The sequence below is a fragment of the Heteronotia binoei genome, chromosome 18 (genome assembly GCF_032191835.1).
Source record: "Heteronotia binoei isolate CCM8104 ecotype False Entrance Well chromosome 18, APGP_CSIRO_Hbin_v1, whole genome shotgun sequence".
NCBI classification, from domain to species: Eukaryota; Metazoa; Chordata; class Lepidosauria; order Squamata; family Gekkonidae; genus Heteronotia; species Heteronotia binoei.
The window spans coordinates 40,568,501-40,595,552 of record NC_083240.1 but is presented as its reverse complement, the minus strand read 5'-3'; the positions used below and the strand labels follow the sequence as shown (position 1 = coordinate 40,595,552).

Below are 27,052 nucleotides of genomic sequence, written 5' to 3'. Positions count from 1 at the left end.
AATGGATTTGGATTCCCACTGGGGAGAAGGTGGAAGTGAACAAAGTAAATAATACAATCTCAGTGTTGGGGAGCAACAGAGGATTCTTGGCCTCGAATTGTGAGGGTTTTATAGGCTTTGGGGGCATTTGGCTGGTCACTTTGTTCAACATACTGGACCAAGCAGACTACCAATCTGAGCCAGCAGAGTTGCTCTTACTAACCACATGGGCTGGAAAACAGTGCTGACAGAGAAGCTGGCTTGGAATTTAGTCTCCGGCCCACATAACAAGAGGCCTCCAAATGAACTGATCCAAGCATGCCCATCTCTCATTCTGAGAACTGGTACAGGCAGGCAGACAAGGACAGAGGGCTAGGCATCAGAATAACCTTCTGGTGGAGAGGGCAGGGGAAACAAAGCTGTGAGTACTTTCAAGGACATTACTAGCTCCATATGTTTACACAATCTTTACTCCAAGGGAACACAAGGCACAGAAGCTATGCAAGTCAGACTTTTGAAGCCATAAAAAACTAAGTTTCAGGGTTAAAGGCTAAGCCACAAAAACCTACCAAGGCTCAGAACTCTTATTTAAACTGAGCTTGCACTAGTGGTTAGCCTCCAGGTAACAAGTCAAACCTGTTATCAAAAGAGGGCTGGGGGCAAAAAAAAAACCAAAACCTAAGACCACATCAATAGGGTTCAGCCTCATTTGAAAACCACTATTCTTTCACTGCGTAATCTTGAATTTTGGGGTGAGAATCATCCAAAATCGCATCTTTTATTTGGGAGCCAGGAGGTGGCTTCATTTTTCCTGAGAATGTGAAAAGCAAACCAACCAACCAACCAAAAAAAAGGAGGGGAAAGCCAGATATGAAATTGTAGGAGTCTCAGTCCTGTTTATAAAAAGCTTGATGCATATCCAAGTTTCTGCTTTCAGTCAAGCAGTTCGACAACTCCAAGAAAAGATGCTACAATTCCTAAAATTCAAGACCACTCTTCCTGCCACTTTTTCTTTTATTTTTCTTTTTTTTAAAGGAGGTGCCCTGAGAACCAGGCTCAGAAGCAGTGACAGAAGGCAGGTTCCTTGTCATCCTCCATGTCAATTATTCAGCGGTGCGCCTTGCTAAGCCTTTAAGCCAGTAAGCCTTTTGCATTCTCTTTTCATAAAACAGGACAAACACAAATACAATCTGAAACAGAGGTTAACTCACCATCTTCACACACAAGAAAGCATTGAAGGTGTGACAAAAAAAAAATAAGTGATACAACATTAAAGCCGTCAGAAAAAAAGGGGAGGAAAACTACTATAATGAGAGAGACAAGAGATCAGTATATAAAAGCAAGTTCAGTTTCTCCACTGAGGAAGAAAATATGGTGGCATGTTGGCTTTGGTGGAAGGAGATGAACAGTGTGACCACTTGGGCAGGGGTGACTTAGACATCTATTACACAGATTGTTTTGAGTCAGGACATGTGCTGTATGTAGCTTATGGGGGTAGATTGACTATGCTTGTTGGCCTGTTGCATGACAGGTGGGATGTCAGTCATGAACAGGGGTTGAGACCTTCAGTGCATGTTTCGTTCTGCGTATGTGCTTCAACCTTATTTCTTACTGGGTGAACGAATTAACAGAAGCCTAACAAGCCACTGCGCTTTAAGGATTATTTTACTGATAATAAACTGAAAATGATACCTAATACAGAAAACTGATACGGTTTGTATAGTGCATACAGTTGGGTACCCGCTATGCTATTGGGCAAAAGTGTTAATATTCTTATCCAAGAATAGGAATGGGCATGGGGAAAAATGGAGGTTTGTGCTTCAAGGAGGTTCGTGGTGGTCCCCACCCGGAAGTGAGCCCCAAAGGCATTTAAATGCTTTTGGAGCTCACTAAGGGGGAGGGCTCCAAGAGCATTTAAATGCCTTCACAGCCCACCTCTAGGTTTAGGTTTAAAGGCCTTTAAAGCTCACTCTTGGGGCTCAGTAGAGTTGGGTGGCCCAACTCAACTGAGCTCTCAGAGTGAGCTCTGAAAGCTTTTATAGGACTTTGGAGCCAATATATGCCAATATAGGGGCATATAAGCTCACTTGGGGTGGAGGGCTCTGAAGGCATTTAAATGCCTTCAGAGTTACCAACCTCTATGAGGAGGTTCATGGTCAGGGGATGAACTGGTCTCACAAATCCACGATTCATGCTTTGCGAACTGGCCTGGTTCGTGCTGAACTCTGGTTCTTGAGCAAGTTCGTGCTCATTCCTATCCCAGAATCATTCATCCTTTGAAAAGCAAGAGGTTTGTAGCAGTTATGTTCTTCAATTGAGAGCCACACCACACAGTTCAGAAATGCTCAGTCATCACACTGACCAGTAACATTATTTGCATGCCCTGTACTTTTGAGCTCAGAAGTGGCAAAAACATCCATGTCAAGGCACTGAGACTGGCAGCAACTCCCCACAGAAACTACTCTTCACTGCAAACCCTGGTTTACACCTAATGTGGGAAACAGGCCCACTCAACAAATCTAGACCCATTTCTCAAATCCAACCCTACAGTATTGGTTCTCCTCCTAAAGCATCTTTTCAGCCAGGGAGGGAAAAGTGGGTGACTGCAAGATGTCATACGCTGTGTGTTTTAGCTTTATGAACCTCAGCTTGTGATTGAGGTAGTGTGCTGGACAAGGCTATTACTTTAGAGCAATTAAAAGGTATGGTGGTGGGAGGAAGGGAGACAGAGAGGGCTGCCGAAACGTGTCAGTGCCCACTATTCATCCCATTCCGGCAGAGGCGGCTGCAAGAATCCCTATCTTATCTGCTTTATCCTGGGTGCTACATCATCCCAGATCAGTGACAAAGATTGTATTGTGCCATTTACTGTGGCACAGTGGCCATGGTAACCCAAGGCTACACTACTGTAATGCACTTTATATAGGCCTGCTCTTGAAGACAGTTCAGAATGCCACAACTCAATTACTATGAAGAGCTATATGAGAAATATTACTCCTGTTCTATAGTCACCAGGAGCCCCGTGGCGCAGAGTGTTAAAGCTGCAGTACTGCAGTCCTAAACTCTGCTCGCGACCCGAGTTCAATCCTGGTAGAAACTGGGTTCAGGTAGCCGGCTCCAGGTTGACTCAGCCTTCCATCCTTGCTTGAGTACCTAGCTTCCATCCTTGAGTACCTAGCTTGCTGAGGGGAAAGTGTAGATGATTGGGGAAGGCAATGGCAAACCACCCCGTAAAAAATCTGCCGTGAAAATGTCGTGATGCGACATCACCCCAGAGTCGGAAATGACTGGTGCTTGCACAGGGAACTACCTTTACCTTTTATAGTCACCACACTGGTTACCAATCAACTCCCAAGTTCAATTCAAGGGGCTGATTATTACTTACAAAGCCCTTTGAAGCCTAGGACCCACATACCTAAAGGGACCATTTCTGCTATTATGTTCACTGAGAAAAGTCTGGGAAAAACTGACTGAAGGTGCCACCTTACAAATGGGTAAGATTAACAGTTGCCTGCACCTGAACCCTCCATCACTTGCACCTGCTAGAATGAAACCAAGATGGATAGCCGTGTCATTCTGTCTTCAGCAGTAGAAAAGAAGAGATTGGATTTATATCCCACCCCTCACTTGGAGTCTCAGAGCGGCTGACAATCTCCTTCCTTTCCTCTCCCTACAATAGACTCCTTGTGAGGTAAGTGGGGCTGAGACAGCTCTCAGAGAACCACTCTATGAGAACTGTGGTTGACCCAAGGTCACTCCAGCAGCTGCATGTAGAGGAGTGGGAAATCAAACCCGGTTCTCCCATATTAGAGTCCATGTACTTAACTGCTACACCAAACTGACTCTCTGAGCAAGAATCCAGATCCACCTTAGAGACCAACAAAATTTGTGGCAGGGTAGGAGTTTGAGAGTCACTGCTCACTTCTTCAGATAGAGCTAAAATGAAAGCTCCTCCCCTGCCACAAATTTTGTTAGTCTTTAAGGTGCTCCTGGACTCTTGCTCTTTTTCACTGGTGGAATGGCATGCCACGAAGGATACCACTCATCTAATATATCTCAGAACGTATAACACTACAGTGTTCAAGAGAGCACTTTTATCGAACGGATATGGTAGTCGTTTACTCAACTGCTATGTTGTTATCTTGTTTTTACAGCACTGTTTTCTAGTTCTTGTAACAAACTGTTTTGTAATCCAAACTGTTCTTCTTCAACACATTTTTTCTACTATTATAATCTGCAAAAAAAAAGGCAGACTATAAAGTAAAATACATAAATCACGTTCAGGTCCTGCATGATGCATATTGCCCCCATGCTGGAAGCCTGAAGCCACAATGGGAAAGAACTAATCCAGGGATATTGCACTGTACATACGTTTCCAGTGTAAGCACAGATCAAACAGTGAGTTTGCACACGGCCATTTGGGGTTTTTCCAGGGAGCAGGCAAGTAAATTCATAAATGCTACTAGAACACAATAAATGTTTCATTTGACCTCATCAGTTATCTGACAGCTAATTAAGAGCACCCCGATTGGTCTACTGCAAGCATCTCTTACTTCCCAGTGAAGGCCAAACAAGTGAACTATTTACAAGCCTACTCTCTACTGTGATAAAACTACTTTAAGAGGAGGAGGGGAGGGTTTTTTGGTAGGCTTAAGAGGCCAAATCTTCAAGGAAACAGTGAACCACCTGTTGGGAGAGGGTCAGAACATCACAGCTGTTCTCCAGCTTGAGTGGTGACATTCTGCCATACAGACCCCCAAGAAATTTGACCAATACATTGTAGGATACCAATACATTTGAAAAACTGTGGGCCTATGTTCCAATGGGCATTTTGATCCAACCGTCTCTCCATATCCCTGCTCTGGGATGCAGCAAGAATCTGTCCTTGCACGGAGGGGTTAAGAATCCCCTCTGATAAGCCCCCTTGTCAATCATTCAACAGCAAAATCAGGTTAATCTTCACCTACCCAGGGATCTCCCCAGATATAAAGAACAGCCAGATGAGATGCTCCAGCAGACACTATTATCAAGAGCGACAGAGTCGACTAAAGGAAAAATCCTAGGAGGGAACAATGAGGTGGGGCAGAAGGAATTCAAGCTGTCCCCTCCTGTTTCCCAAAGGTTTGTAACGCTATGATCTGGACCGTGCTTTGCACAGTGACTATGTTCCAGCAGCTGTATCAAAAACCAGTCTCAGGATGGGCAAAGTCCTCAAGTTACCAACTAAAACCCTGGAGATTTCAATCTGTCAGCATTATGCACACAACATAAAATGCAGCTTTTCACAGTGCAAGAAAATATATATATATTTGCAGCAGCATTTACTGAAAAGGCATAGCAGTAAAGATAGCTCTGGAGAAGGAAAAAATCCATGCAGCTTTACAACCTAAAGTGGCAACCAAATTCAAGTTTGTTGCATTCAGAAACAACTTAAAAGGATTTGAGAAAGATTTCCCGTACCTTTCAGTGCAATGACCTTGCTGGCAGGATTCATGATTGCGCTGTCAGCAGAAATGGGCCGGCGAATGGGGTTGCTGGGATCGTTCATATCAATGATGACCACCTGGGCCTGTTCCCCTACCTTCTCCCGTATGCAGATGAATTTGTCCGACTCCATGGTCAGAGTGCTGAAGCCAATGTTGGCTGGATTAATGCCCAGGTTCTGGAGCTAGAACATATAAAAGAGCAAGTTCAAAGTCATCCAGCAGCTTTCACACCCTTCTTGCAATAGCTACACCTGGATAAGGTATAGTCGAAAGCTCTGAAATTTGATTAAGCTATTGAAAATATCCTTGAATAGCCCTATTCTGTGCATGCCTCCATTAGGGCACTTCATCCACTACTCAGACGCAGCCAAGATATGCAACAAACAGGACTACTCCCATTCATGCATGTACTACCCCTCTTAAACTAGCGCAAGATTTTTTTCCACTGTTAAATCGAATATCACCCATGATGCTGCGAAGAAATGACTGAATACTAAAAATCCCAAATCTCATCATCAAGGGAACTCTAAGCCTTTGGCTATTAAATAAGAGCTGGTTCTACTCAACAGCTTTTTAATCAAATCCTATATCCCGCTCTCTAAAAGAGACAACCTACAGAGTGCCCATGTGGAAGTTGCCAGGGCAAGTATTTAGAGAATTATTGTTGCGAGTCGCCCTGAGCCCGCTGCGGGATAGGGTGGAGTATAAATCTAAAAATTAAATAAAATTTAATTAATTACATTTTAAAAGGTTGAGCATAGTACTTGGACTGTGTCCTGCATGAGGATTACACTTCTAGCTGCCTTATGAAGACTTGCATCACATGCCCATCTAGCCCAGCAGAATCTACGACAACTGAAAGTATCCCTCAAATAAAGTGTCCCAACCCTAGTACTGGCGTGCCTTTCATTGGTAGCACCAAGGATTAAACCACGAACTCAAAGTGCTCTTCTGTACAATGCAATACATTTTTTTAAGGATGCTTTTCTGAAGTGTGTGAAGAAATGCCCTCCACCCTAGAACTCACTCCAACAATGGCGTTTATACTGTCTTAACGGCTGCTTAAATGTCAGTGACAATATACTGTATGCTTGCTGCTAATAAATTATTAAAGAGGCCAGAGTTTTCAGTGTTATAAAGTCTAACTTGATATCCAAGTAGGCTGGTTGCCCTATTGCGGCTGCATGAGAACATTCTTGGTCAAATATTCTTGTTAACAACATTTAAAAGCCTCCCCCACCCTCAACTGCACTCCAATGTCACCTGAACTGCAGGCCTCTGAACCAGAGAAATGCAAAAGGCCTCAAGATCAAGGCCTCAGACATTTTTCATTCCCCTCTAACAACTCAGAGGGAAGGACAAGAACACAGGGCAAGGGTAAACATTAAATCAACCCCTTTGCTGGCCATCATGATGTGGAGACAAATCGTCCCCTACTTTTCTGCTTTAAGGTTAAAAAAGCCCATCAGATCACACATCTCCAGTGTAATATGTAGCAACACCATAAGGGCAGGAGTTGCAGTCAAAGAACCGAACAGCAAACAAGTTATTCCATCTTGCTAACTGGGTGTGTCCCCTCACACACACACACACACCCTCAGAATCCTGTGGTGTGCTCAAGGGGTTTCTTGGAAAATAGGCTGATGCAGAAAAAGGGTTCCCCCCTTCAAGATAGAATGTCAGAACCAGTTGTAGTTAATAGTTGTGTGTGATTAGTGTATATATACATATCACACAGTCTACCTCACCAGCTCCAAATGCCCTTGGAATCTTGGAGACGGGGTCAAGCATAATGAACAGAATTTCACAAGACTGGGGCGGAGTGAGAGTGAAATCATAAAAGCAGATATTACTAAGCAAACCACATTTTCCTGTTTCAACTTGACTAACTTCTGCAGATTGCTGAAAGGGACCCAGCAGAATCAAAGCATTATGCAAAGAACGTATCACCACATTATTTGGTTTTCAAAATACGTTTCAAAGATACACTGTTGTGGTTCAGGCTGAGAATACTTGAGTTCAAATCCTTCTTCAGCCATGAAGCCTGGTGGTGACCTGAAGCTAGGTGCTTTCTCAATTAATCCTACCTTAAAGGTAGATGCAACAATGACACGGAAAATTATCCATGTATTCCACATCTAGTTCCTTGAAAAAAGGTAGAACAGGCTACAGTATGTTTTTCCTGAAGCTTCTGAGCTGGGTAGCTCCTCCTGAAAGGGTTCTTCTATAGAATTCCTGCTCTCAGTTCCCTATTTGTGTAACGGGGTGCAGTAAAATACAGAAAGGAAGAACGATTCATTCATTACAACTAGTTAATGGGGGAAAGGCCAGGAAGCAGATATTTTGCAACCAGCAGCTAGCTCTCTATTCCTCAGTCCTTCCACATTTTGCTCTTCAAGGCTAATTCTTAAAAAAAAACCCAGAAGTCTTTAAAACCGTTCATCCAAAACATATATGAAACACAGAGGAGGTTGGGGGTAAGTCCAGACTTCTTATCGGCACTATTTCTTGTGCCTCATTAAAGGCTCCACCTTCCTGTTTCTGTTTTGTCCTTTCTTGCAGCTTCTGATAAAGACAGGGCGTGCCACACTACAGTTCTCGACTACTGGTAGCTTACAGAGGATGGCTATACAAAAAGGACAGGGAGACGCACAAAAATCCCTCGAAGCACAACTGTATCCGAAGTGCGTCTGTATGTGGTATTCACCCATATCATCCATGACCGATTATGAGGCACAGCAATACTTTCAACATTGTATAATAATAATAATAATAATAATAATAATAATAATAAATTTATTTTTGTATCCCGCCCTCCCCCACCAAAGGCAGGCTCAGGGCGGCTAACACGACACGGTATATACCATGATAATAAATACAATATTACAACAAACAATTAAACGATTAAAACAAGTAAAATTACATTCATAAGTTAAGTTAAAATTAAATAAACAGTTAAACCATTGTAAATTATACATTACCATTGTAAATTAAACATTGTGGAATTAATGTTTCTAAGACACTCTAATGCAGCAGTCTCCAACCTTTTTGGCACCAGGGACTGGTTTGATGGGAAACAATTTTTTCACGGACTGGGGTGGGAGGGGGGAGATGGTGTCGAGATGACACAATTGTGCAGTTTATTTCTATTATTACATTGTAATATATAGTGAAATAATTATACAACTCACGGCCCAGTTGCTAACAGGCCACGGACCGGTACAAGTCCACGGCCCGGGGGTTGGGGACCCCTGCTCCAACGTACCACTGCACCCTGGTGCTGCTGTATAGAGATAGGCTCAAAGCCTACAGAGTCTGAATTGCTTTTTCACCTTCATCACCACAAAACTTTCTAGAATCACCAATACATTAAAAGTAAAACATATCCTGGTCGTGTCCTGAACCATCCCAGTGAATATCACAGCTCCAAAGTACCAGCAAGCAGAGGAGAAACACTCAGTCCAGATGGTAAACTGCTGTCAGCAAAGCTAGCAGGTTCTTCCCAGCTTTATCCCTGCCAAAAACGTCCCTGGCCTCTCCCAGCCTTAATATTATTGTTCTTTTCAGAAGACGGGGCTGGGCTTGATCACTCTCCTACAACTAAGTAGAGCACTTTCTCTCTAATGAGTTCTGGTAAACTGAGATTTAGAAATCCTTGGAAAGAAGTGGATCTTCCCAAGACCACATCATTAAGCTCCACAGCAGAACACAGATTTTATAATGAGTTCTCCAGATCCAAATCCAACCAATGTTCTACCAACACCATGTTTTTTTTAAAAAAAACCCTGATTTTAAAGAGGCTTCTTAGAATCCTGAGACTGAAGGATACACAAGGGTGCCAAACACTCATTTTATATATGTAACAAAAAGAAAACTTTAATTCACACGCAGACCTCTATTTGTTTTTGCTCCAAGAATATGTCTAACTATAGTCGAGTTTTGTTTTAAAGGCACTCCTTTGAGAGTAACCCATTCACAAGCTATTAGTAATAACACCACACCCTTTACTAGAAGTACTGTGCCAGCAGAATACCCCACACTCACTAAAGTGTCAGAATACCACTAGCTATTCATGTACAGGTGGTCAAGGCTGAAACTCTTAAAAAGGTACCTACCATAGACACTTTCTATGCACAAATGGGGCACAAACACAAACTTAGCTCTTTAGGCTGGACAGTCAGTCGTGGCAAGCCCATCTAAACGGCTGGAATTGAGGCAGGACCCAGGCTTCCAATTAAATTACCTTGGAGTCTCATCCATCTTTTAACTTGAACTAGAAAGATTTACACAATTCCATTCTATTTAAGTAAAATAAGATATATACATCCCATGAGAATACGTCTACAAGATTACTGGCCTTGCACATATTTTTGGTTCTTGTTTTAAGTTTATGACACACTGTAGTACCCTGAATTTTGAAAGACAGGAGTGGCTTTGTTATCTGTGAGCAATTACCTTAAGAGTCAGAATTCCATCCTTACTCTCAAAGTACATGCACATCTAACAAGTCCAACTCCAGTGATAACAAGAAATCACTATTGTCCCGTGTGTGTACCAATCACTTTTTAACAAGTTGTTTTACTTTCTATCAAACCCCATGTGAAGGAAAAGCTTGGTCATTAAACAGAGCCCTATCAACACCTAACAACATTACTCTGTTCCTTAAAATAATTTTAAAAGTCTATTTACCTTTTCTAAGCAATTTTGTAGGCAGTCTCTTCCTTCTCCCTTTTCTCAGCTGGAAACTGTTCCCATTTTAAGAACCATATCTGAAGCATTTCCACCTCATCTAACCCACATACGTTCATAAAGAAGCTTACAAAATAGTTTAAAGCTGAAGAATAAAAAGGGTAAACAAAGTAACAAAAAAAAGCCGACCATAAGAAGTCTTTAAAACGTCAACATGCAAAAAATGACACTAAATTACTTAATCTGCTCCCAAAGCCCTCTGAAATAGGTCTGTTTTGCTCAGACATCTAAAAGCAAGCAGGGACAGAGCTCAATGTGCCTATACAGAGGGGTACCCCACAGTCAACAAATTTGGAAAACGCAACAGTGGCCACAGGATTGGAAAAGGTCAGTTTATATCCCAAACCCAAAGAAGGGTAATGCCAAGGAATGTTCAAACTATCGCACCATTGCACTCATTTCACATGCCAGCAAGAGGTCATATTAAAGATCCTACAAGCTAGGCTTCAGCAGTACGTAGATCGGGAACTACCAGAAGTTCAACCTGGGTTTCGAAGAGGTAGAGGAACATATGAACATATGAAACTGCCTTATACTGAATCAGACCCTTGGTCCATCGAAGTCAGTATTGTCTTCTCAGACTGGCAGCGGCTCTCCAGGGTCTCAAGCTGAGGTTTTTCACACCTATTTGCCTGGACCCTTTTTCGGAGATGCCAGGGATTGAACCTGGGACCTTCTGCTTCCCAAGCAGATGCTCTACCACTGAGCCACCGTCCCTCCCAACTAGAGGAACTAGAGATTAAATTGTCAACATTCGCTGGATTATGGAGAAAGCACGGGAGTATCAGAAAAACGTCTTTTTCTGTTTCACTGACTACGCTAAAGCCTTTGATTGTGTGGATCACAACAAACTGTGGCAAGTCCTTAAAGAGATGGGAGTACCAGACCACCTCACATGTCTCCTGAGAAACCTGTATAAGGGTCAAGAAGCAACTGTCAGAACAGGATATGGAACAACTGATTGGTTTAGAATAGAAAAAGGAGTTCGACAAGGATGTATATTGTCACCCTGCTTATTTAATTTATATGCAGAGTACATCATGCGGAATGGAATGCTGGCCTGGATGAAGCAGAAGCAGGAATTAAGATTGCCGGGAAAAACATCAACAACCTCAGATACGCAGATGATACCACTCTAATGGTAGAAAGTGAGGAGGACCTAAAGAACCTCTTGTTGAGGGTGAAAAAGGAGAGCACAAAAATAGGCTTGAAGCTCAACATAAAAAAACTAAGATCATGGCATCCAGCCCCATCACACCATGGCAAATAGAAGGGGAAGACATGGAAGTAGTGACAGACTGCATTTCTGGGATCCAAGATCACTGCAGATGGTGACTGTAGCCATGAAATTAAAAGACGTTTGCTCCTTGGGAGGACAGCTATGGCGAACCTGGGCAGTATAATAAAAAGTAGAGACATCACCTTGCCAACAAAAATCCGTACAGTCAAAGCTATGGTATTCCTAGTAGTAATGTATGGCTGTGAAAGCTGGACCATAAGGAAGGCTGAACAAAGAAGAATAGATGCTTTTAAGCTGTGGTGCTGGAGAAGAATCTTGAGAGTCCCTTGGACTGAAAGAAGATCAAATCAGTCAGTCCTAAGGGAAATCAACCCTGACTGTTCCCTGGAAGGTCAGATGCTGAAGCTCAAATACTTTGGACACCCAATGAGAAGGGAGCACTCCCTGGAGAAGATCCTAATGCTGGGAAAGACAGAAGGCAAAAGAAGAAGGGGACGGCAAAAGATGAGATGGCTGGACAGCGTTACTGATGTAATAAACACGAACTTGAGCAGACTTTGGAGGATGGTGGAAGACAGGAGGGCCTGGCATGACTTTGTCCATGGGTTGCAAAGAGTTGGGCTCGACTGTGCAACCGAACAACAACCACAGTCCACAGCCACAGTCCTACAACTGAGAAGCCTGTCCTGCAGGGTAGTAGCAGTGGTGAAGAAAACAGACAACATCAATAGAACATAAATTAAAAAAAAAAGTGGCCCCTTAAAACCTTAGCTACAAACCGTTAGAAAGTGAAAAGTACTGGAGAATATATTGTTCCTGACCTTATAACTCTTTTGTTTGAAACATGTGGCCTTGGAGAAGCAACAGAAGCCAATGCACATATTAGCCATAATTAGCAAGATTGAGAACAGCTTCCTGAATTCCACAGCCCCTGCAACCTCAGGAAAAAACTGCTTTGATCACATTTAACCAGTTGTATTTTGAATGCTGCAAATTTTAACTTTATATCTGTTACAGCAGAGATCTCAAACTCATCTGTTACAAGGGCTGGATCTTACATAAATGTCACTTTTGGGGGCTGAGCCACGCATACCCGCCTAAAACATAACACAAGGTACCAGAGATATAAACTTTATAAAGGCAATTTAAGATGCTGCTTGATCGGATTAAGTAGAAGGTAGTAAGCATGGAAATACCAGCACTGGTAATGAGACAGGAAACCTAGGTCTGAATTCAGTCCAGGAGGATGCAAAGAATAAATGGACCTAAGTCTGACATTAGAAACCACAACATTCAAAACCCAGTGGGGGAACATTTAACATTCCAGGACACTGCTGACCTAAAAGCACCAGTTCTCCTACAAAGGAATTTCAAAGTGATATTAGGGAGACAGCCTGCTGAACTGCAACTGATAATGAAGATTAATGCACCCTCTAGGGCTGAACTGAGACCTAAGTTTCCTGTCTTATTACCAACACCAGCTATGTCACTGGCCGTCTGACACCACTCCACTCTTCAAGATATAAGGACCAATCCGGACTATTGTGTGTTTTTGCTTAATGTTTTTACTTAATATTTTAATTACTATTTAACTGCTGCTGTATTGTAACTTGATATGAGCCGCACTGAATACTTAGCCATCTACTTCCATTATTAAACAATGGAATCCAATGGAACTGGATTATTAAACAATGGAAGCCAAGTGTTCAAATTCCTAATCAAGTCCTTTTGAAAGAAAAAAAGGCTCCAGCTAGGCACACAGAAATCTAATCTAAAAAAAAATAATTTATTTTTAATTCTCCTTCCTTCTAATCCAAATGTGCCCCATCCTTTTAACACACATAGACCTCTGTATGTGAGTGTGTGAAAGGGAGACAGAGATCAAGTCTCAAAGAAAACAGCAAAGGACAGCGATCTCAATGTAAACTGTGCTTGTCAAAAAAATCCACCTACCTACCTACCCACCCACCCTCCCTCTAAAGAAGTGTATGAAAGCTTATACTTGAAATAAAATGTTACTGGTCTTAAGGAACCATGGGACTCAGACTTTGTTCCCTCTTGCTCTCTGCATCTCCCTCCCTCCCAGTGGAGGAGCCCACAGCCATTAGACAGAAAGGAGGCTTGGAAGGAAGCAGCAGATGGAGCTGGGCAAAAGCAAGCAACGATGCAGAAGCAACCCCAGAGAAAACAGGAGAGAGCCAGTTGCACGTGGGAAAGATGTGAGCCCTGCAGGGTCAGTTCTGTTCCGTGGGCCATATGTTTGACAGAGAATTCCTGTGCACACTGGTAATCCTATTTGATTGCACAACACAATTTCTGCTCAAGTCATAAACTCTTTAGTTTACTACAAAATTTGTGCTATTTCATATCATTTACTCTGCTCCTCAGATGGCAAACATGAATGTGCCAAGATAGCACAGCATTAGATCCAGCCCGTTTTGTCACCCAATCTTGCACAATTCCCTTCCTCATAAAAGCCCCCATCCCACAAAGATTTTGTTAACGCAGCTCCCATGCTCATCAGCACAGCCTTCATCACTGGTCCAGGCAAAAGCTGGCTGGGTCTAACCCACAGCATGCACCATTTTGCAGAACTCTAGCACCACGTATTTTCCCTGGAGAGAACCAAGGATAACTTGTAACTTGCAAAGGTACACCTTGCAAATAAATCTCAGCCGTCGCTTTACAATTTAATATGCCACATAGCACCATTTTATATGCTAAGTGATTCTCTTATATTACTGAAATGTATGTTCAGGTTTGATAACTAGTTAAATAATATAAAATAAACTATTGCAGATGTGTTTCCAAAAAAATCCAAAACAGAAAAACCTAGCTTTTTTCCAAATCTTCAATTTTGTAAGGAATTTTATACTCTGCCCACCACATTTAATACAGTAAGAGAATTCAAGGTCCTTTGACCATCCTTGGATTCAGTCCTTGACATCTTCAGTCAACTCTCAGGCCGATGTTGACAAGATTCCTGGTGCTGTGAGACCGACCACATGCCTCTTAGATCTGTGTCCATTGAGGCTAGTGAAAGCCAGCAATGATGGAATATGGGGTCCCTGATGGATATCATCAATTTGTTCCTTAGTTCTGGGACCTACCTAGGGGGATTAAAAGAGGCCGTGCTAACTCAGGAGATGATGATATTGGATTTATATCCCACCCTATACTCTGAATCTCAGAGTGGCTCACAATCTCCTTTACCTTCCTCCCCCACAACAGACATCCTGTGAGGTGGGTGGGGCTGAAAGAACTCTCATAGCAGCTGCCCTTTCAAGGACAACCTCTGCCAGAGCTATGGCTGACCCAAGGCTATTCCAGCAGCTGCAAGTGGAGGAGTGGAGAATCAAACCCGGTTCTCCCAGATAAGAGTCTGCACACTTAACCGCTACACCAAACTGGCTCGCCAAACTTTGCTCTGGCGGGGGAGGGGGGGACATTTGGATCTGTTGGATCCTGCCAATTACCACCCAGTCTCAAATCTTTCATTTCTGAGCAAGCTAATTCAAGAGAGCAGTGGCCAAGCAGCTCCAGAGTTTCCTGGAAGACACGTCAGCCCTTGACCCATTCCAGTCTGGCTTCCACCTTGGCCGTGGGATAGCTTGGGTCACCCTCATGGACCATCTCCACAGGCAGCTGGATCAAGGTGTGTGATTAGGTCTGCAGCAGCTCTCAACACGGTCAACTATGATGTTAGCCCACCACCTTGTTGAGTTTGTGGGGTAGCCTGGAAGTGGCTCAGCTCATTTCTCCAGGACTGGGGACAGGGGGTGGCACTAGGAGAGAGGGTATCGCCTTGCCACCCTTTGGTGTGCAGAGTTCCTAAGGGGACAGTCCTCTGTCCTATGCTAACATCTATATGTGCTCTCTTGCCCAGCTGGCATGGAGTTTTATACTGGGTTGTTACCAGTATGCGGATGACACCTAGATAATCAGCTGATGGGCGACTGGACTCCGCCCCAACCAATTTGGCTGAGAGGCTGGAGGTCATGACAAGGTGGATGAGACAGAACCAGTTGAGACTGAATCCATCAAATAATGAGGTCCTGTGGCTGGGCAGAAGTGTTCCAAGGGTGGGGTGCCAACTCTCAGGTCTTGACAGTGTGCTGTTGATACTGGCACCAACCGCCAAGAGTTTGGGTGTGCTCCTAGATGCTTCCTTATCCATGTTGGCCCAGGTGACAAATCTTGCCAGGCTGGCATTTCTCCAATTATGCCAAGTCAGGCAACTGGCCCCCTTCCTCTCCCACCCTGACCTAGCAACAGTGATCATTTCGAGGCTGGATTACTGTAACTCACTCTATGTGGGGTTGCCCTTGAAGGTGGCCCAGAAATTACAACTGGTCCAGAATGCAGCAGCACAGGTGCCTGCCGGTACCCCAAGGATACCACACATCCAACCAGTGCCATGCCAGCTGTACTGGATCCAGACTGAGCACCAGATCTGCTTCAAGGTTTTGGTTCTTGCCAAGGCCCTACACAGTCTGGGGCCAACATATCTGCAGGACTGCCTCTCCCAGTATGTCCCCCGAACAGCTTGACACTCAGAATTTACTGCTGGCCCCTGGCCCAAAAGATGTTTGGCTGTCCTCAGCCACAGCCAGTGCCTTCTTGGCCTTGGCTCTTGCCTGGTGGAACTCTCTGCCTAGTGACATCCATGCTCTGCTGGACATTGTACAGTTCTGCAGGGCATGGAAGACAGACGTTTCACCAGGCCTATGGTTGAGGACAGCAATGGCACCCCTCCCTATAGCATCTGAGCCGTGCTTCACCTTTTATGGAGGAAGAGAGACACACTAAATGCTATCAATGATTATATTTTAATGATTTTATTCTGGAATTAATTGATATTTTAGTGTATGCTTAGCCTGACGTACACCGCCCTCAGCCTTTGGGGAACAGCGGTTTATAAACCAAATAAGCACCCAAATCCAATCCCATTCTCTCAACTGCAGTTGAGACCAGTGTCCCCTCTAAGCTGAGTTAGTGTGAGCTAGCTCAGTTTCTTAGACTCTGGCTCACACATTTTTGTCTTAGCTCAGGAAAAATGGCCCCAGAGCAAACTAATTTATACAGCAGCTCACAACTTTAATGCCAGTAGCTCACAAAACAGAGTTTTTGCTCGCAAGGCTCCACAAGCTTAGAGGGAGTATTGATTGAGACCATCATCAATTCATCTGTACTAACTGCCAACATCCAAGATCAAAGATCTTTTATTTTCAAAAACCCAAGCCTGCACTGATTTCAGTAACCACTCAAGAATGAATTTAAGGCATTTTCAAAAAAGAAAATTCAACAACAGCTTAAACAGCTAAAGCACAACAGATGGTCATGCTATCTAAGTGAAGACCAAGCTAAGCCACAGTATTTAAGCAACTCACCCCAAGATAGATTTACCTTAATTATGGCCATCTGCCTGAAGCAGCGATGCTGTCAGATCTGTGTAGCGTCACAGCCAAGGAAAAGCAGCCTATTTGGTCACTGTGAAATCTGAACAATGCTATAGAATACAACAGCCACAAACAGTGGCTGCAATCAAGCAGCTCAGTGAACTTGGGAGGGACGGTGGCTCAGTGGTAGAGCATCTGCTTGGGAGGCAGAAGGTCCCAGGTTCAAACCCTGGCATCTCCAAAAAAGGGTCCAGGCAAATAGGTGTGAAAAACCTCAGCTTGAGACCCTGGAGAGCCACTGCCAGTCTGAGAGGACAATACTGACTTTGATGGACCAAGGGTCTGATTCAGTATAAGGCAGCTTCATATGTTCATATGTTCAACTTCAGTGCCCACGAATTTAAAAAGTCACACACCTGAAAAGTATATTAACATTTAAAAACATTTCTCCAGACGCCTGCTCTTCACTTCGAGAGACTATAGCACCTTGAGGCCATGATAGCTAAGAATGCATTAACACCGCAATCATAAACCTTCACACGGTTTCACATGGCTTAGAGTGAGACCACAGAGGACTGCATGGTTGGTCACAAATCCTGACTCTTGTTAAAGACAGAAAAAACTCTGCGCCATGACACTTCATGGCCATCGCCTTCAGAGAAAGGCTGTAGCTCAGTGACAGAGCAATTACTTTGCATGCAGAATGTTCAATCTCCAGGTTCGATCTCTGTTTTGTTAAATGATCACATTGTGCGCATGAGAAACTATGGAGCCACTTCAAGTAAGAAGACACAACACAGACCCTGAGAAATCAATGGCCTGACTCAGTAGAGCCAGTTTGGTGTAGTGGTTAAGTGTGTGGACTCTTATCTGGGAGAACCAGGTTTGATTCCCCACTCCTCCACTTGCACCTGCTGGAATGGCCTTGGGTCAGCCATAGCTCTCGCAGGAGTTGTCCTTGAAAGGGCAGCTGCTGAGAGAGCCCTCTCAGTCCCACCCACTTCACAGGGTGTCTGTTGGGGGAGAAGATACAGAAGATTGTAAGCCACTCTGAGTCTCAGATTCAGAGAGAAGGGCGGGGTATAAAGCTGCAATCTTCTTCTACAAGGGAGTTTCATATGACCTCGGAAGCCCACAGCAATGTTGTTTGCTGGGTTTAGGTGGTATTCAGTCAAGTGCACTTTGGTTTGTTCATGATAATGAGCTCAGTTTATGGTCAGGATTCCAAGGCTTCCCTCCCTCTCCCAGGTATCCTGTTGTATTCAGATCTGAGATTCAACATGGCTTTAGCACATACTTAGTACAGTTGTGACCTCAATTTTATTGCAGTGTTGACGCCATCAAGTTTGTTTCTTCTCCAGAACCCAAGGATTCACAGCTGGGATGGTTTAAACTCAAAACTCTGAGGTCTAGGAAGCCATTGGAATGTTGATGGGTGCTGCCTGACCAGTCAATAATCAGCAGGTATTAGTATAATATCAAGAGGAGAGGTGCCATTTTAGAAAATTAATGGGTAGCATGATTAGGTGCTCACCAAATGCAATTGCCAGCTCCATCATTAGCAAGCAACCAGGAGCAATCCAGTGCTGCTGCTGTTGTTCCAGAAGTTCACCCCAAGTTTCTCCTACACCTAGCAATATACGTACATATTCTTGACATCAGTCAACCCATTACCCGGGATCTCCTGATACAATGCCATTTGCAGGATTTCACCTTGCTTGTGTACCAAGAGCACAGCTATCAACTCAGCTGGCCATCACCCAGATATTTTTGAAAGTGAGGGGGGGGGTTTCCCAGTGGCCCCTGGTTTCACTTGGGTCTGCTGGAGGCAAGAGCTATTGCTCGTAGGGTAATTCTGCTGGTTTGCCTGGTTGTGGTCCAAGGAAGATCTGCTGTTCCTATGCCAGCATGATTGCCCTTGCAGTGTCCAGCTGACTGTAGGAAGTAAAAGTAGTTAGCACAGTGGTGAATGAAGTCATTTGAGATGTCTTGCAGTGATCTAAGACAGATTTTCTCTATCTCAAGAGCCAGCACATTGTAATTGTTAAGAGTGCCGGATCAGGGTCCAGAAGGCCAATTTGGCATCCCCACTCTATCATGGAAGCTCGCCAAGTGGCTGGCACCAGTCTCTCTCTCAGATAGCCTACATCACAGGGTTTGTTGTAAAGATAAAATGGAAGGGAAGAAAACAAGGCAAGGTGATCTCAGCCCTAAACAGGGAGAAAGGCAAGGTATAATTGACAAAAAATAAATATCAAAAATATGAATCAACATTTAGGAGAAAAGAATGGGTTTAAAAAAAAAATTAAGGGACATCATGTCCAGCAGTTGGAAAGGGAGGAGGCTTGTCAGGTGTGGAATCACCCTGTATAATGGCACCCCCCATGGTCACATCCTTTCTTTAAAGCAGTACTGGCTGGTCTGTAGTCAGTTATTTCAACTGACTGATCTCAATCAATACTGTGACAAACTGGGAGAACATGCAGTTTCAGAACACCTGCTATGACTTACAACCTCTGAAGTGTTGGATCTCTTTACAGTACTGAGCAGAGATTGGCTTAGGGCAATTGCTGAAGTGGCCAGAGGAGGCTTGGCTTGTTTTGGAGCCCTGATCTACAGATCAAAAACGCTCATCTTGAGATAAGACTAGAACACTGCTTGTTCTTGCTGAACAGCTGAATCTTATTGAAGGGAGCCACGGTACAGCTTATGTTGATAGGCAGAAAAGCCTAGGCTGCCCAACCAGAGGGAGCGAATGGCCAAAAATTCTCTGTACTTCCCTTGCTTAAGAGACGGTGGGTTTCCAATACACCCCAGTCCTCTTCTGACCTTGGGTCTTTGTTGAAATCATGTGTCGTCCCTGCACAACTTCACACTTAGGATGAAATACAGAAGCGGCAAAAGTCCCAGGGGGTGTCCAGACATGTTCTATGTCAGGGGTGGCCAACGGTAGCTCTCCAGATGTTTTTTGCCTACAACTCCTATCAGCCCCAGCCAGCATGGCCAATGGCTGGGGCTGATGGGAGCTGTAGACAAAAAAAAACATCTGGAGAGCTACTGTTGGCCACCCCGTTCTGTGTTATGGAAGCTAATTTCCCATTTGGTATTAAGCTGTGGTTTCTTTGCCCCAACGAATCAAATTCAGGCTACAACTAATATACCAACTACTACTTATTTGTGTGTGTCTCTTGGGAAAGATTTTTGTGGAAGCTATCACATCAGAAGGCTTGCTTACACCAGTAAAAAAAACTGCATGAAAAGTCACTTTATTGACTGCACCTCTGCCCATTTTGTTCACTTTCCAAGTCCCATTCAGAATGTGGTAGGTGGGCTATGAACTGCCTGTGACAGCCAATGCCTTGCATAGAAGGATTTCCATCACATGTATTTGCTGGCAAATGTAATAAGCAGAATCTTCTGTCCAGCTGCCTTTTAAAATTCCCTCTCGTGAAAGGTTATAGTCTACAGTCCTGCTTGGCAAGTTATCATCAGCCAGTAGGGAAGGGGTATTAAAGGGGAACAGCTCCTGAACATGTTGAGATGCACGGTTTGGACTCCCAACAAGTAATTTACCTTGACAGCCACTATTAAAAGATCACAATAAAATGGTGTTGAATTCAACTGTATGTTACCTACCTGAATGTACCAGATATTGATAACAGAGCTTCCTTACAATAAAACAGTGCAAACAATTAAGAACTGCTGGAAAACTGCATTGTGATTTGCTGCCTTAAAGTTCAGTGCCTCAATATTAACTTAGCCTGCAGTTCCAGTACAAAATATCAGCCCAGAGAGAAAGAAAACCAGCAAGATTTGGAGAACCTAAGAACTCTCATCGAGCTTCCACTGCAGAGTGAGGATTCAAACCTACACCACACTGGCTCTGAAGTCAATAAGTTAGACTGGTGAAGCCCTGCATAGGATTACAATGCAAAACATTTTACAATGCAAAACCTTTTAAAAATCCCTGGGCCAAGAGAGGCTAGACTGAAAACAACGAGGGAGCAAGCCTTTTCAGCAATGGCCCCCCGGATGGTGGAATCAACTCCCAGAGGTGGTGCGAGCCCTGTGGGACTTGAATCAGTTCCGCAGGGCTTGCAAAACCATCCTCTTTCAGCTTGCTTTTAAGATAGAACCCGGCTAAATTGACTTGTAGCCACCTAGCCATCTTATACATGACTGTGAAACTGTAGCACCTTAACTATTAACTTTTAACTTTTAACAGCTGTTTATTTATTTAATGTAATTTATAACGGTAACTTAATTGTATTTTAATCTGTCTTTGTCTTGATTGTATTTTATCGAAATCATGGTTGTCCCATGTCTGTGAGCCGCCCTGAGCCTGCCTTTGGCGGGGGAGGGCGGGATATAAAAATAAATTTACTTTACTTTAAAACGTATGTATTTCTAAGTTTTCCTAAAATATGAACAGGCACTTGTATTGAGGCAAGAGCGGCGGCAAGTTGTAAGCGTGCAATTAAAGAGGCAGAAACACATTTCTAAACCTCCCAGGAAGCAGTTTTGTGCCAACTCTACCATTTGTTTAATTACACGCCATTTCACGTTTATTCTTGAGCAACATTCTGCTTAAGGAAACTGTACCACGTGCCACTAGTGTAACTCAGGATCTAAGCTCAACTACAGTCAGTTAAACAAAGTTGGAGTCCGGTAGCACCTTTAAGTCCAACAAAATTTTATTCAGGACGCAAGCTTTCATATGCATGCATACTTCATCAGACATTTCTCCAACAGTAGAAAAGAGCAAGAGTCCAGTAACACTTTAAGATCAACAAAATCTGTGGCACAGTATGAGCTTTTGTGAGTCACTGCTCACTCCTAGGGGTGTGCAAGAAAACGATATTATTCGGACTCCGGAGCCAAAATATTCAGTAAACCCAAACACCCACAAGTATCAGCATTGGTACTGCACTGGTATTCAAGTTAGTATTTGGGAAACCCAAATACATTTAGCTCCATTGTATCCTTTGGGGACCATCCCCATAGGGTATAATGGAGAATTTCACTCGCCGAGTAGTGTGGAGCCGACTCTGAGTTAAGTGATTTAGAGCGCAATCCGGGGGGGGGGGGGGGCGTAAAGTCTTTTGGGAGCAGACGAGCTGGTACATGGGCGCAGGAAGGGTTTGCGGCAACGTACAACCAGCGCCGCCCCAGCAGAGGGGAGTTCCGTGGGTGGGGGGACGCCCGAGCGCTGCTCCATCCGAGAGCAGTGGCGCCTGAGGACTGCGCACAAGTGTGGGCAGAAGTGAGGTGGAGCACAGTGTTCAGGCAGAGGAGGGGGTGGAGTTGGGGGCGCAGCCAGGCTTAGGCGGCTTCCTGAGCAGTTTGGCCCATGACATGCCCCCTCCCCCCAAGAGGCACAACTGTATGCCTGCAAAAACGGCAGCATGCCCCATAGGCACTCGTTGAAACCAAAAACAAAGGTCACCTCCGCCACTACGGAAGCTCGCAAACCTCTTAGGAAGTAGCATGATTGCCTCACCAATCCCCTCGTGCCTCGGGCTGACGAGCCCCCTCCCTAGCACCCAATCGCGGTCTCCCCCCTCCTAGAAATACCTGTGTTCTGGCCTCGAACAACTCAATTGTTAGGGAGAGGAGCGTGCGGCGGAAAGCTTTGCTGGCGAGCTCCCCGCCATGCAGACTTAGAGTGAGGGACAGGCAGGCACGTTGGTGACAGGTTTTGCACCTCGAGGTTGCTTTGACAGTATCTTTGACTTGCGAGGGGGAGAGACAGGTCCCTCCTCTGGGGCTAACTGCTCTTGTTTCCAGGTCTGCACAGGTTCCAGGCTCCCGGAGGCTCTGCATGCGAGGACTGTCGCCCATGGCTGGGTTAGTTCCACTGTCCCCCCCCGGCCTCCCCCTCCCCTCGCTCTCAACCACTCAGTGTGCAAGCATCTCTGGCACTTGAACCAGGTAGTGAGCTCCGGCAGGGGGCATTTGCTGACCCTGCTCCCTTCCCTTGGTCTGGCAGGGCATGGTGTGTGTGTGGCAGCTGCCCCATTGCAGGGAGGTGGGTCAGAGACTGTCCCTTTAAGAGAGCGCCCGGCTGAAACGCAGCCCACTCTGCCAGCCACTGCCCCTGCAGGTGCTCTTGATCTCTATCTCCACTGCCCCCCACTCCCTCAGCTGTTTCTGCCCGCCGCTTGGAATGGAACCCCGCCCACGGCGAGACTACCCAGCGTACCAGGGAAACTGTTGCACTCTGTTCTGGAAAAATAAAGTCTGAGCTGTGCCCTGTTGTCTCTCCCGCTTGGCATCTGCTGCACGTTCCCTGGGCAATCCCCCCCCCTCCTCTATCAGTGGTCTCTCTGAGGGAATGCCTGGGAGGGTGGGCAGACTTGGTTTTGGGGGGGAGGAACGGTCTATGAGCCGCCACGCTGCCTTCCGCGTGACTGGACAGGGGAGGGGAGTGCCGCCCCTCAGCCTGCCCGGTCTGACAGCCTACCCAACCCCACAAGGCTGTTGTGCACAGGGAACTAAGGGGGGGCTGTTGAGGTGGACTCAGAGTTCTGCGGCTGATGCACTCGCACTCTGAGTTCTGTGGCCCCCGGGGGAGTTGTTCTGTGCACATGGCAGGGGGTGTCAGGGCAGCACAGGGGGTCTCTGGGTGGAGGGGTGTCTGCTGCTGGGCTGCTCACTCCCAGACACATTCCAGCTGCTATGACAGCGAACTCCTGCACTTGGTACTTCCTGCTTGTCTGCCTGCCATTGGCAGAGTCTCTGACAGCAGGAGGGTATGAGGGGATTGACGGCTTCTCCGTGGTCCCATGCAGGCCTATCTTGCCCCCACCCCTACCTCGCCAGGCTTCTCGTGCGCGCATACCCAGCCTCACTCCTGTTCCCTCCCTGTGTCGGTGGGCCGTCTCTCCTTTGCCTGTGATGGTCTCCCCATCATTGGCTCTGTTTTCTGTTTGGGGGCAGGTTGGAGATGGTTATCAGCCTCTCTGGGGCCGCCTCTCCCCATCCCTGACTGTCAAGAGCCGCGGCGCATGCGCCAGGACTGGCCAATGGGGGGGGGGCTGGCCCTCCCCTCCGGGTGACTCCCCTCCCCATGCTCCAGCGTGACAAAGTCCTCAGGAAGTCTACTGGCGGGTTTTTAAAAATTATTTATTTGGCTCAGTATATACCAACTGCACACCCCTACTCATTTCTTCAAATATAGCTAGAATGGGAATCAGCACTGGTCATGAGACAGGAAACCTTGGTCTGGCTATGGACACTTCCCTCACACAGGCACACGGAGAAGGGCAACTTTTCTTCTTACAGACAGCCTGCTAACATAAAACAACTTCTCACCCACTATGATAAACTACTTAAAAGTTACATGAACTCTCGTACTAACACCTGCAACAAACCAAGATGCCGATTTTGCTCTTGTATAGATCCTAGCAACACCATCAGTGGACTCAGCAAGATCAGTCATATCATCCCAGGTTCATACGCCTGCTCATTCTCTAATACGATTTATAACATCATGTGTTAGCAATACCCTTCCACCCTCTACAAAGGAAAACAGGTCAGTCCCTTTGACAAAGAATTAACAGACGTAAGTATGATATTAGAAAACTACATCATTTAAAAAACAAAAATCAGTGGGGGAACATTTCACTCTTCCAGGACATTCAGTTGCTGACTTAAGAGTAGCAGTTCTCTTACAAAGGAATTTCAAAGGGAGCTTAGAGACTGCTGAATTGCAACCAATAATGCTCAAGACAATGCATTCAGCTAGACTGAATCAAGACCTTTGTTTCCTGTCTCATTTCTCCACACTTACTTCCCCTCAGCGTATCACACCTAATCCAATCACATCTGCTATTGTCATTCACCTGCTATTGTCATTTGGCATCTTAAATCACTCCACTTTCCAATATGTAGGACAGACGGACTTACATTCTAGCCACATCTGAAGAAGTTATTAGTGAAGAAGTTATTAGTGACTGATGGAAGCTCTTACCCTGCCACAAAATTTGTTAACCTTTATGGTGCTACTGGCCTCTTGCTTTTTTCTACTGCTACTGACAGATTAACACACTACCCATCCTGATACATTTCTGTAAGTATTTCTCAATTAGCTTTAGAAAATCTACAATTGGGAGTGCTGCAATTCTCTTCTAAAGGCAAGATTATGACATGAAAGTAAACTTTTGTGGATTTGTTGGCATTGAACTCCCAAGCATGGACATCCATTTGGGGGAAAGGTACTGACAAACAGCAAGTTTGCTGACCTCTTCCAGAAGAGAATCAGCATATTTTACTAGATGAAAGGGGCCTTGAGTGGCCCCTTTCCAAAGGAAGTGCAAAAATGCTGAGAATGCAGCATTTGCTAGCTTTGATAGTACACAAGCGGATGCAAGCCATTGTTCGGGGGGGGGGGGAGTTATTTTCAACCAGCAGAAGTTGTCGAGTTTGCAGTTTAATGCAGTTTTTTTTCTATATTGTTTCCCAGGCTTGACACCCAGGGCAGATTTTGTTTTCTGACTTAAAGAACTGGGGAGGCATTTCTCTTACAGGTGTTCTGAGTGTTTCTTTGCAATTAGCTCCCAGAAAACCTACAGGCTAGGACAGGTAATACTGCCTCTTAAGTCAGAGTCTGGGCAGGAAGAAGACAGAGCTTACAGCATAACTACCACCTAGGCTCTTGTCTCAACAGGCATGGAACAGTGGATGCATCTAGACCCCAAGTCGGTTTGTAGGACACTCTGCAGGACTACTTACTGCTCTTCCAACCTATAGCTTTAAAATGTTAAGAGTACAATTAAGTATGCATTACATCCATAAACCCATAGCTGTATACTTGTTTTGAGGCTTCAAACATAACAAAGCCTTTGTTCACCAAGACGACCCATCAGCCTAATCAGTTCTCTTCTTATAACTTCTCGTTTCTTCCACATCTACAGATCCTTGCTATGGACAATTCATATATACTTCATGTTATGTCTTAAATTTATTTCTAAAGTTAATGCAATGGCTGCCAACTGTTTTCTTTACTCTCTGCTGAAAAGATAATTCAGCCAAAACAAATAAGATCCATTTGCTGTCTTTGTGTCTTCTGTGGAGTAATGGAACCATTGTATGGCCTTCTGCTCATACAAAAAGCTGAGTGCCACTGGATTCCAGCATCAGCTCTGCATCTAACATCTACAGCACATGGCAGGATTTTACATCATGTCCTGAATATTTTTCTTTTCCTTTTTTATTTTTTGCAACACCCAACCTGAAGAAGAGTTTTGGGGAACCCAAAAGCTTGCACATTATTGTTGTGTCATCTGGTTAATCCTAATAAATGGTATTATAAGGACTGTGTTCTGGTTTTACTGACAACTCTCCATTCTACTCATTCCTACCTTTCTGTTTTCCTGAGACCCCACCCACTCGCCAAAGGTATCTGCTTCTTCTACTTCTCCAGCACCTGCCTTTCTGTGCCTGAGAGGCTTTGCTAATTCCATTACCACCTCTGTTTTGGCAAAAGTTGCAGAGTGATTGTGATTTCCGAAGATGAAGCTTCTTTACACACCAACACTGTAACAGAATTTCATGCAGGACAGTAGGCACCTTCAGCCCTGATGTAGCTACTTACAGTCTGTACTTTGAGGAACCTAACTCACTAAAGGCATTTATACAACACATATCCATCACCCCATCACTACTATAACTTCACACTCACAGACATTACAGACGTCACTGTGCAGAAGGATAGCAGCCCTGCGCAAGCATCCTCCCCCCACACTTTTAATGCAATATCCAAGTGCTCTTTAAGTTAATGCACAGAAGCCCAATGTACGGCTCTCCCCCACCCCTTACGACTGCCTGTTGAGTTGACACACATTTGAAATCTGGATCCCCCAGCTGCCTTGTAAGCCTACCACTGCTCATCCCCCCACCCTCTTAAGTAGTGGTGGAATTAGAGGAAGTCAGGTAAATCTCCTGTCACAGGAACAGCATGCCAGGGAGTCAGTCACGCATAGCTTCCCACTCAGCAAGGTACTCTGCTTGGAAGTGAAAATGTACAAACTCACAAAAGACTGGAAGTGAAAATGCATCAGAGGATGCCAGTCCATCTGGTTTTGCGCACCTCATCATACTGGGTAACAAAGAAAGAGTAAATGGTACAGTCAGCTGAAAATAGTGAGAGGGAAATAGAAATGGTTTTCTGCCTTCTACAATCCATGCACGCTGTGGCC

The 27,052-nt window shown here is 44.8% G+C and overlaps 1 protein-coding gene across 1 annotated transcript in view; it reads right to left on the bottom strand.

Annotated features, from left to right (window-relative positions):
- CLTC (clathrin heavy chain) overlaps positions 1-27,052 on the bottom strand; it is a 96,703-nt gene that overhangs the window by 56,802 nt on the left and 12,849 nt on the right. Inside the window, exon 2 of the mRNA XM_060259218.1 lies at positions 5,440-5,647. Within this exon, the coding sequence (XP_060115201.1) occupies positions 5,440-5,647 (208 nt within the window). The remainder of the gene's footprint in view (positions 1-5,439; positions 5,648-27,052) is intronic.